Source organism: Cavia porcellus, unplaced genomic scaffold (genome assembly GCF_034190915.1).
Source record: "Cavia porcellus strain 051 isolate PalLab524CR breed Dunkin Hartley unplaced genomic scaffold, mCavPor4.1 scaffold_21, whole genome shotgun sequence".
Lineage (NCBI taxonomy): Eukaryota > Metazoa > Chordata > Mammalia > Rodentia > Caviidae > Cavia > Cavia porcellus.
In genome coordinates, this window is record NW_026947504.1 from 8,884,034 (window position 1) to 8,895,272 (window position 11,239).

The window sequence follows — 11,239 nt, forward strand, 5'->3', positions numbered from 1 at the left end:
AAAAGACTTACAAAAACTATGGGCTTCATTATTAATGGGAGGACAACATAAATTTTTAAAGTTGTTTTTCACAAACCAGATTATGAATCGATGGGAAATAGAAAACAATCAGTGAATTAGTATGTCTATGAATAACTCATTAGATTAATGCTTCTTAAAGTGTAATGTGTTTCCATCTGCCCTGAATGGTCTCAGTTAAAAAAAAAAAGTGTAATGTGTTTCCAAATCACCCAAGTATTTTATTAAAATGCAAATTCTAGTAGAGTAGACTTAAAATAAAAGGTGTTTTCATTTCTAACAAGTTCCCAATGCCTTTGCTGTTGGTTCTAACACCTCGAATAGCAAGTGACTGGACCTGTGTTCTAAATTCTAGTTTGGCCAAATAGCAACTTAAACATTTAAAACTGAAGCGCTTAAGAGGTGAATTAAAGTGTTAAGGACATGGATGCATATGACCTTTTGCCTCATCCACAGACATCCTATATGTTCACTTTCTTGCGTGCTTCCTTTCACCCCTATGTTTAAAATTAAGTTCAGAAAGTGCTACAAACAAGCCAGACATGGTGGTGTACCCCCATAATTCCAGCATTTGGGAACCTAAGGCAGGAAGACCCACGTAAGTTTGAGGCCAACCTGAGCTACCATAAGTTCAAGGCCAGCCTGAACTACCTAGTGAGTGTCTCAAAAAAAAAAAGAAAGGAAAGAAAAGTATTATATACAAAGCAATGTCCAGGGCAGCTATACAGGAAGAGCTTGACGCACTAAAATTCTATGGTATCTAATGGGGAGGTATGCACCACTAATTGAGATTTACTCTGCATCAAGCACTTTATGTGTCTTATTCATTTACTAGAACATAAATCCAGGAACATTTAAAGGTTAATTTTTTGTCTGAGACATACAACTCAATTCATTTCATGCCTTACTGGTTGTTTTGTTTTGTTGAGCAGGGTCTCACTATGCAGTTCAGGCTTGTCTGGAACTCACTGTGTAGCCCAGGCTGGCCTCAAACTTGCAGTGAGCCTCCTGCCTCAGCCTTCCCAGTGCTGGAATAACAGCACTTTACTCTTATTATCCTAATCGTTGCTGTTTGGTTGGTGATTACAACCCTTAATGCAGAAAAATCAAGGCTTTTTATTCCTTGGTTATGGCTTTATATTTCTCTAAGAAGTTACTGTAACTTTGCTGCTATCATGGAAATCGTTTTCTTGTTTATTTAAAGAGGGGGGAGTGTTATTCTTTATTAGCATAAAGAATTTCTTTATGCTTTCTTGCATAATATGCTTTATGCTTTCTTGCATAAAGCCTAAGGTTTCAGAGAAAAGGTGATTATATAAAGGAAAACATTTGAAAAATTATGTTCTAATCAATTGGGAGGAAAAAATTTTCACAGTGCTCTCAGGTTCTTATATGAAAACTGAGCAAAGACAGCCAGTTTTAGAGGAAAGAAACCCTGAATTTTATTTTCAAAAACTTTGTAAGACAGGATTAAGCAAACAGACAATAGCTCCTGCTGATTTGCTCTGCTGAGGAAATGACAGATAAAATCGGAGGGAGGGGGGCCGAGGTCGAACCCAGAGCCTCGTGACCACTGGGCTAGAGCGCCTGCCAATGCGCTGCACTCCCAGCTCAGAAAACTGCAAAGATCGACGTCGTACTAATTTCTCCTTACAACTTGCTGTCCTCCGACAAACCTGACTTGTTGGCATTTTTCCAGACACCGTTGTGTCTTTCTGCTTTGGCCTGATCCCCATCCTTGTGATCAAAGAAAGCGATTTAAGTGTGTAGGGGGCCCTGATATGGCTTGGAGACTGTCGACAGCCGGCCGCACCGCCCGCAGTCGCCTTCCGGGCGGAGGTAGGTTTCTCCGTGCGGTCCTGGAGGCGCGCTTTGGCCGGAAACTCTGGCAAAGGGCCAAAGGAAAAGTAAGTTCGCGGCGCTAGCGCGTGTCCAGCTGGAAAATTGGGCGCTAGCGCATTCTTCGTGCAGTTATTGGCTGGGACTCTGTGTGCCGCTGTCGGCCAATGAAGACGCTGGAGATCTGGCCCCGGCCCGTCCCCTTTCGGCGCCCCGGGATGAGGCAGAGACTGAACAGCCTGCGAGCAAATCAGAGGCACCCGGAGAGCCATGTCCGACTCGGCGCTCAGCGCCCAAGCGCTAACCCGCTGAAAGTTTCTCCGCGGCATCACCGGGACGATCTGGACCCCGCCAAGAGGAGCTGCTTTGTGTGAGATGGTCCCAGAGGCCTGGAGGGGCGGACTGGTAAGCACCGGGAGAGTGGTGGGAGTTTTGCTTCTGCTCGGTGCCTTGAACAAGGCTTCCACCGTCATTCACTATGAGATCCTGGAGGAAAGAGAGAAGGGGTTCATTGTGGGTAACGTGGTCGCGGACCTTGATTTGGATCTTGGCAGCCTGTCGGCCCGCAGGCTCCGTGTGGTGTCCGGAGCCAGCCGTAGGTTCTTTGAGGTGAACTGGGAGACCGGAGAGATGTTCGTAAACGATCGTCTGGATCGAGAGGAGCTGTGTGGGACCCTGCCCTCCTGCACCGTAACTCTGGAGTTGGTGGTGGAGAACCCGCTGGAGCTGTTCAGCGCGGAAGTGGTGATCCAGGACATCAACGACAATAATCCCGCTTTCCCCACCGGGGAAATGAAATTGGAGATTAGCGAGGCCATGGCGCCAGGGACGCGCTTTCCGCTCGAGAGCGCGCACGATCCCGATGTGGGAAGCAACTCTTTACAAACCTACGAGCTGAGCCATAACGAGTACTTTGCGCTCCGCGTGCAGACGCGGGAAGACAGCACAAAGTACGCAGAGCTGGTGTTGGAACGGGCCCTGGATCGGGAACGAGAGCAGAGTCTCCAGCTAGTGCTGACCGCGTTGGACGGAGGGACCCCGGCTCGTTCCGCAAGTCTGCCTATTCGCATCACCGTGCTGGACGCGAATGACAATGCGCCCGCCTTCAACCAGTCCTTGTACCGGGCGCGCGTCTTGGAGGATGCACCCCCCGGCACTCGCGTGGCGCAAGTTGTTGCGACAGATCTGGATGAAGGCCCCAACGGAGAAATCGTCTACTCCTTCGGCAGCCACAACCGCGCTGGCGTGCGAGAATTATTCGCCTTAGACCTAGTAACGGGGGTCCTGACGATCAAAGGTCGCCTGGACTTTGAAGACACAAAACTCCACGAGATTTACATCCAGGCCAAAGACAAGGGCTCCAATCCCGAAGGAGCACATTGCAAAGTATTGGTGGAGGTTGTGGACGTGAATGACAATGCCCCGGAAATCGCGGTAACATCCGTGTACACCCCGGTCCCCGAGGATGCCCCTCTGGGGACTGTCATCGCGCTTCTCAGTGTGACGGATCTGGATGCTGGTGAGAACGGGCTCGTGACCTGTGAGGTCCCGCCGGGTCTCCCCTTCACCCTTACTTCTTCCCTCAAGAATTACTTCACTCTGAAAACCAGTGAAGTCCTGGACCGGGAGACCGTGCCAGAATACAACCTCAGCATCACCGCTCGAGACGCAGGGTCGCCTTCTCTCTCAGCCCTTACCACAGTGCGGGTCCAAGTGTCTGACATCAACGACAACCCTCCGCAGTCTTCCCAGTCTTCCTATGACGTTTACGTGGAGGAAAATAACCTCCCTGGGGTTCCCATACTAAACCTAAGTGTCTGGGATCCAGATGCCCCGCAGAATGCCCGCCTTTCGTTCTTTCTCTGGGAACCAGGAGTTGAAACCGGGCTAGTAGGTCGCTATTTCACCATAAATCGTGACAGTGGCGTCTTGTCATCTTTAGTGGCCCTGGACTATGAAGATCGGAGGGAGTTCGAATTAACAGCTCATGTCAGTGACGGGGGCACCCCCGTCCTGGCCACCAACATCAGTGTGAACATATTTGTCACTGACCGCAATGACAATGCCCCTCAAGTCCTGTACCCACGGCCTGGCCAGACTTCCGTGGAGATGCTGCCTCGAGGTACCGCTGCAGGCCACGTGGTCTCGCGGGTGGTAGGTTGGGATGCAGATGCAGGACACAACGCCTGGCTCTTCTACAGCCTCCTGGAAGCTCACAACCACAGCCTTTTTGCCGTGGGGCTTCACACAGGTCAAATCAGCACTGCTCGCCCAGTCCAGGACACAGATTCGCCCAGGCAGACTCTCACAGTCTTGATCAGAGACAATGGGGAACCATCTTTGTCCACCACCGCTACCCTAACTGTATCTGTAACCGAGGAATCTCCGGAAGCCCGGGCTGAGTTCCCCTCTGGCTCTGATTCCCGGGAGCAGAATAAAAATCTCACCTTTTATCTACTTCTTTCTTTAATCCTGGTTTCTGTGGGGTTTGCAACCACAGTGTTGGGAGTGATCATATTCAAAGTTTACAAGTGGAAGCAATCAAGGGACCTATACCGAGCCCCGGTGAGCTCTTTGTACAGAACACCGGGGCCCTCTCTGCACGCAGACGCCGTGCGGGGGGGCCTGATGTCACCGCACCTTTACCATCAGGTGTACCTCACCACGGACTCGCGCCGCAGCGACCCGCTGCTGAAGAAACCCGGCGCCGCTAGCCCACTGGCCAGCCGCCAGAACACGCTGAGGAGCTGCGATCCGGTGTTCTATAGGCAAGTGTTGGGTGCGGAGAGCGCCCCTCCCGGACAGGTAAGGGTTAGCAGGCATCCTGAAATGTCTAGTGCTTATTCATTGCTGCACCCTGTTCCGGAAAGTATGGAGCTGTTCTTTAATGAGGAAGATATTGATCTGATCATGAGTCCACAATTTTACCTGGTCCTTTCTAGATCAAACTTAGTGGCCCACTAGAGTGTGCTTTGTGGTCGCATTGACTCACCTGTGACCCCAGTTCCCACCTTCAGCACTCATTCACCACCGCATCTATTATGTCTTGCTGTGGGGGTACTTGAACGGTAACCCAAGATCTCAGTGCTCGGAGCTTAGCTTCGTATCACTGTGGCAAACAATCCACTGGGTACCTCTAACCAGTGGCAGCTGCTAGGATCATTGAAAGCTACCTCTTTAAACTACCTTTCCAATGATTTTCCCATCTACTTTAAAGTTAATGGGTTTTTTTTATGACTTTCCTTAACAAATCCTATTTCTTGATCTCAAATAATTTCCTAGCAAGGAAATAAAATTCTAACATTTTAAAAATATATTTGGAGCACACTGCTGAAAATAATGGCCCATTAGTTACCAAATATTAATTGTTTTTATAGTAATGCATGAGCATTGTAGAAAATTTGAAAAATACAGAAAAACAAAAAAATGAAACTATAATCCCCAAACTCAAAGACAACCCCCTTAATTATAAAAAGTAATAATTTATTTTGAAAATAAATGTAGCCAACCCAAGAACATAACACACAAATGTGCCTCTAATGTTATTCTTGATCTTCCAGCATTATTTCTCTTAGCATATAATGCAAAAGGTAGATAAATCTCTTTCCTTAGCAAAGTAAAGAATTAATTTATTCATGATAGCAAGCTGGTAACCACAGGGCCTTTGTGTTGGAGAGAAACCTACACATACTCTCAATTATAGGAGAACCACTGTTACTTTGTTACTAAGTACACTATTGGTATCAAATCTTGGATTTACCAGTTATACAAATGAGGCTCTGCCACCTACCTTACCAAGTTAATCTCCTTTTTAAGCCTTTCTCCTTTGCAAAAAGGGTATACTATGGATTTTATAATAGTAATACAGAATATATTGTACATAAGATGATTGGTATAGTGTCTAGTATATAATAACTGCTAAAATTATTAGTGATTACTATTATTTAAGTAGTTATTCACCCAGTCAGAATCCTAAGCACACCTTGGAAATGAGCAAATTCAAATGCACATTTAAAGCACAATTTCTTGGGGGATCTCAGGCATCAACAGTTTTCTAACACTGTGCTAGAACTTACCAGCTCTTCATTTAGCATATTTGTGAAGCAAAGTGCCATACTGTGTACACAGTACCAAGAGCTAATCTTCTTGGGCCAAGCCCAAATTTAAAATATACTATAATGTCATTTCCCAACATCAGAGTATTACACAAAATAACTCTAGCAGAGCATTGTAGGGAGGACATAAAATGGAACTTCAGTCTCACCTAAAGAGAAGATCTTCCTAACTAGGTAATTTGATTTTCAAACTCTGGGTAATTTGCTTTTCAAACTCTAGAGCTGGGTAACCCAGCATGGTGTGTACACCTGCAATTCCAGCACTCAAGAGGCTGATGCAGAAGGATTGGCTCAAGTTCAAGGCCAGCCTGGATTACAGAATGAGACCTTGTCTCAACTTCCCCTCCCCCAAATCTAGAGTTGGGCAGTAGAAATTGGATTTCTTTTTGGTGTGACAAAAAGTTTTATGATTAGGTTGTGGAGGTAATTACATCAGTTAAGTATGCATAAATATACTAAAATCCACTTTAAATAGGTGAATTGTACATTATGTTAATTATATCTCAAGAAAGCTGTTAAAAAATCTAGAGAAGGAAGAATCACACATTTGGCATGAAAACATCAAGAAAAAGTTATGTAAAATGAAGGCTTTATGGTGTTCTAAGTCTAGTAAAGTATACCATACTTGCTTGTTTTAGTGTGAACTTGCAAATGTAAGTGTGGTGCTGCAGATAGTTGTCTAGGTTTAGGCAAGTTTATTAACCTCTCTGAAGTTTTCTCACCTACAAAATAAAGGTAATACTTACTTCGCAAATATTTAATAAATTTTGATTGCTCTAATAAATGATAATATCAATATATATCATTTATTGGCATCCTATGTGCTGGACACTATGAAAGATGAAAAGACCCCATGCTGCCCTTAAGATACACAAAGTACCATAGAAGACAGACATGCAAAGAGATAATGAGATGTGCATTATGCAAAAGCAGTGGGCACAAAAGAGAAGAAATACCTGAGCCAGCCTAGGGAAACCAGTAAGACATCATTGAGGGGTACTCGTGCTGGAGCTAAGAGTTAAAGGTTGAGGGGTTGCTTGTCAGATAGTAAAGGGGCAAGGAAAGAAATCCCATGCAAAGGGATAAGGCTGTTTCATTATTGCTGAACCTTATAGTGTATGTGTAAAATAGTCTTTACAAATGCAAGTAGGTAGGAGTTAGATCCGTGGTGTAAATTGCCTTTACACCATGCCAGGGGATTTGTATGTTATGCCATATGTATATTAGTCATTGCAGAATTTTGAGCTGACATCAGAATATTTTCATTTGCTGTAGAAAGATTATTCTGGCCGCCACTAGTAAAATGGATTGGGGACTTTGTCATTCAAGACAGCAAACAGTTTAGAAAGCTATTGCAAAATTTAAGAAGATTGATAAATGCTTGACCCGGCACAGTGATAGTGCACGTGAAGGGAGGGTACCACAATAAAATCAACAGGACCTCTTGATTGACATGATATAGGGAGTGAGGGACGGGGATGAGTCAGGATGACACCCTGGGATTCTGACTCGGGCAGCTGGGTGAATGATGACACAGTTCACTAAGATAATAAATATTGACATGAGCCTCTTGGTAGGCGGGCTGATTTCCACCTCCATCATTTCCATGGCAAAAAGTTTAGGGTTTGAGAGTCTTGGGGCAAGTTGTTTGGTTTATGTTTTTAAAAACACAGGATGCTAAGTCCCTCCTTCTGAGACTAGAATATTAGTTGCTTCACCACACTCAAAACAATATTCCTGAAATTCAAGATTTAGGAAAAACTGGGGGAGGGTAAGAACACCACTGCTGGTTTTTTGGCAAACAGTGGTAACCTAGGTAAGAATTTAGATGAATTAACATCTCATGTCCAGATCAGCCTGGATTTTTCTCTTTCTCTGTGTTCTGGTGTGGTTGCTACTCAGATTACAGCACGCAGTTACCTATTGTATACACTGTGCTGTCTCTGTGCTCGTGCAAGATAGCAGCCGGCTGCCAAGATGTCTGGATAACGGTGGGGGTGGGGTGAGGTCAGGTCTCCAGCTAAGGCGTCCCCTGGGGCTAAGTGAAAGCTGGCTCTTTTGAAATGGTCTCTGTTGGTAATTAACAACATATCAAGAATACCGCGGTGTCAAATAAAGAGGATTTGTAGGCACAATGCTGTTGGTAGCTGATCCTAATCTTATTCAAGAAGGCTGTTAACTCTGTGAACATTAGCATTCTGCCAGGTAATGAGATCTAGTCCTTGGCACCTCCCAGACACACTGATTCTTACAGATTTGGACCTCTTTCTATTCTGGTTTCCACCACCCTGCTTCCTCTCTGTTCTTGAAGTCAGTGAATAGTAATTTAGTGTATCACTAGCAAATGTCTGAATAATAGAGGGCTGCTTTTGTTGTGCCTTCTGTTACAATGAAAATGTGCGCTGCATAAATTTAACGGGCTACATCCATGTGGAAGGCTTTTTTGCAGAAATAGATAAGCTTCTGAATAATCCGCGGAGGGGCAATTTTTTAGTGTATGGCAGTATTTCTTATTCGCGGTTGCTTAAATACGTACAGTCAAACACACAAAGTCTACTCGTTTAGAATATTGGTTCATGACAACATTGGCTTGAGCAAAGTGACCAGTCTCGAATGGCTGCGCGCTCCCGGGGCTGCAGGTTGCTAGGGCTTGGGCTGTCGCTATTTTCCCCGCCGAAAAGGGGCGGGGTGGGTTGATGTGTAAGGAAAAAAAAAATGTAGTCTGCCTCTCCACAGAGGTAATGATTCGTGGAAAGAAATGCCGTTGAGCCGTAGGATGGTGACGATAGGTTGGGGTTTATTTTATTTTATTATTTTGGTTTTTTTTTTTTTTTTTTCCTTACCAATTCTGCGACGCATTAACCCCGCTGCTATTGGGACGTTCTCTGCTCAGCCTATTGGCTGAGCCCAGGAGCCGCTGTCTGCCAATCGGGTTATGAAAGGCAGACAAATCTACCCCGCCACCAGCAAAAAACGGCGCGTAACCCTTGCGGCGCCGGCCCAGCCGCGCCAGAGCTGGCGGGGGAAAGGGAGATAGGTGTCTCCAGCTGCTGTGGCTGTTTGGGGCGGGTCGGCTGCTTCTGCTTCTCAGGACCAAATAGCGAGTTAGCGGGCTGCAGCAATGCTCCGCAAGGTGAGAAGCTGGGTGGCAGTCTGGCGGGGGGCTACCCTTTTGTTCCTCTCTTGCCACCTGGGTTACGTTTGTGGGCAGATCCGCTACCCAGTCCCAGAGGAGTCACAGGAAGGGACTTTTGTAGGGAATGTCGCCCAAGATTTCCTGCTGGATACAGAGAGTCTGTCAGCTCGTAGGCTGCAGGTCGCTGGAGAGGTGAACCAAAGACACTTTCGTGTGGATTTGGACAGCGGAGCCCTGCTCATCAAGAATCCAATCGATCGGGAGGCACTGTGTGGGCTTAGTGCCAGCTGTATCGTGCCCCTGGAGTTTGTAACCGAAGGGCCTTTGGAAATGTACCGCGCCGAGGTAGAGATTGTAGATGTGAACGATCACGCCCCCCGATTTCCGCGGCAGCAGCTGGACTTGGAAATCGGAGAGGCAGCTCCGCCAGGACAGCGTTTCCCCTTGGAAAAGGCTCAGGATGCAGATGTGGGGAGCAATTCCATTAGCAGCTACAGACTGAGCTCCAATGAACACTTTGCCCTGGATGTCAAGAAGCGAAGCGACGGCAGCCTCGTCCCAGAGCTGCTCCTGGAGAAGCCTTTGGATCGGGAGAAGCAGTCGGACTACCGCCTGGTGCTAACCGCTGTGGATGGAGGGAACCCCCCGAGATCTGGCACTGCAGAGCTCCGGGTATCAGTACTGGACGTAAATGACAACGCCCCAGCCTTCCAGCAAGCCAGCTACAGGATTAGTGTGTTGGAGAGCGCGCCTGCTGGGATGGTGCTCATCCAGCTCAATGCCTCTGACCCGGACCTGGGTCCGAGTGGTAACGTCACCTTTTCTTTCAGTGGTCACACCCCTGACCGTGTGAGAAACCTCTTTAGCCTGCATCCCACCACTGGAAAGCTTACCCTTCAAGGGCCCCTAGATTTTGAGAGTGAGAATTACTATGAATTTGATGTGCGAGCTCGCGATGGGGGTTCTCCAGCTATGGAGCAACATTGCAGCCTTCGGGTGGATCTGCTGGATGTAAATGACAACGCCCCCCACATCACGGTGACCTCAGAGCTTGGAACTCTCCCGGAGAGCGCAGAACCTGGCACTGTGGTGGCACTTATCAGTGTGCAGGACCCTGACTCTGGGTCAAATGGAGATGTGAGCCTTCGGATTCCTGACCACTTGCCATTTGCCCTCAAGTCTGCTTTCAGGAACCAATTTTCCCTGGTGACTGCTGGGCCCTTGGATCGAGAGACTAAATCTAGTTATGACATCATGGTCACTGCTTCTGATGCTGGGAACCCTCCTCTGAGTACTCACAGGACCATTTTCCTCAATATTTCTGATGTGAATGATAATCCACCCTCTTTCTTCCAGAGGTCACATGAGGTGTTTGTTCCTGAGAACAATCGCCCAGGGGACCTGCTTTGCTCCCTTGCAGCCTCTGACCCTGACTCTGGCTTGAATGCACTTATCTCTTATTCTCTCTTAGAGCCCAGAAATCGAGATGTGTCAGCTTCCTCATTCATCTCTCTGAACCCACAGACAGGAGCTGTTCATGCTACTCGATCCTTTGATTATGAGCAAACCCAGACTCTGCAGTTTGAGGTGCAGGCCCGGGACAGAGGCAACCCACCCCTTAGCAGCACTGTGACAGTTCGTCTATTTGTGCTGGACCTCAATGACAATGCCCCAGCTGTGCTCCGCCCTAGGGCCAGGCCTGGTTCCTTATGCCCTCAAGCACTGCCTCCATCAGTTGGTGCTGGCCACCTAGTCACAAAGGTGACTGCTGTGGACTTGGATTCAGGCTACAATGCTTGGGTTTCTTACCAGCTCCTGGAGGCCCCAGATCCCAGCCTGTTTGCAGTCTCTCGCTATGCTGGGGAGGTACGGACAGCTGTTCCCATCCCAGCTGATCTTCCACCACAGAAGCTGGTCATTGTGGTGAAGGATAGTGGTAGCCCACCACTCTCTACCTCTGTTACCCTCCTAGTGTCCTTAGAGGAAGACACTCATCCAGTTGTCCCAGATCTTCGAGAATCTTCAGCTCCCAGGGAAGGAGAATCCCGTCTGACTCTATACTTGGCTATGTCTCTTGTGGCAATTTGTTTTGTGTCCTTTGGCTCATTTGTGGCACTACTCTCCAAGTGTC

At 47.2% G+C, this 11,239-nt stretch overlaps 1 protein-coding gene across 20 annotated transcripts in view; it reads left to right on the forward strand.

Annotated features, from left to right (window-relative positions):
- Positions 1-11,239, forward strand: part of LOC100715635 (protocadherin gamma-C3) — a 173,687-nt gene that overhangs the window by 138,668 nt on the left and 23,780 nt on the right. The window contains exon 1 of one of the 20 annotated variants that reach the window (XM_063232264.1): positions 1,914-2,262. The exons of 17 other annotated variants lie outside the window; for them this stretch is intronic. In XM_063232264.1, the coding sequence (XP_063088334.1) occupies positions 2,233-2,262 (30 nt within the window). In that variant the 5' untranslated portion in view covers positions 1,914-2,232. 2 more of the 20 variants (XM_013140870.3, XM_063232265.1) reach the window with 2 other exon arrangements.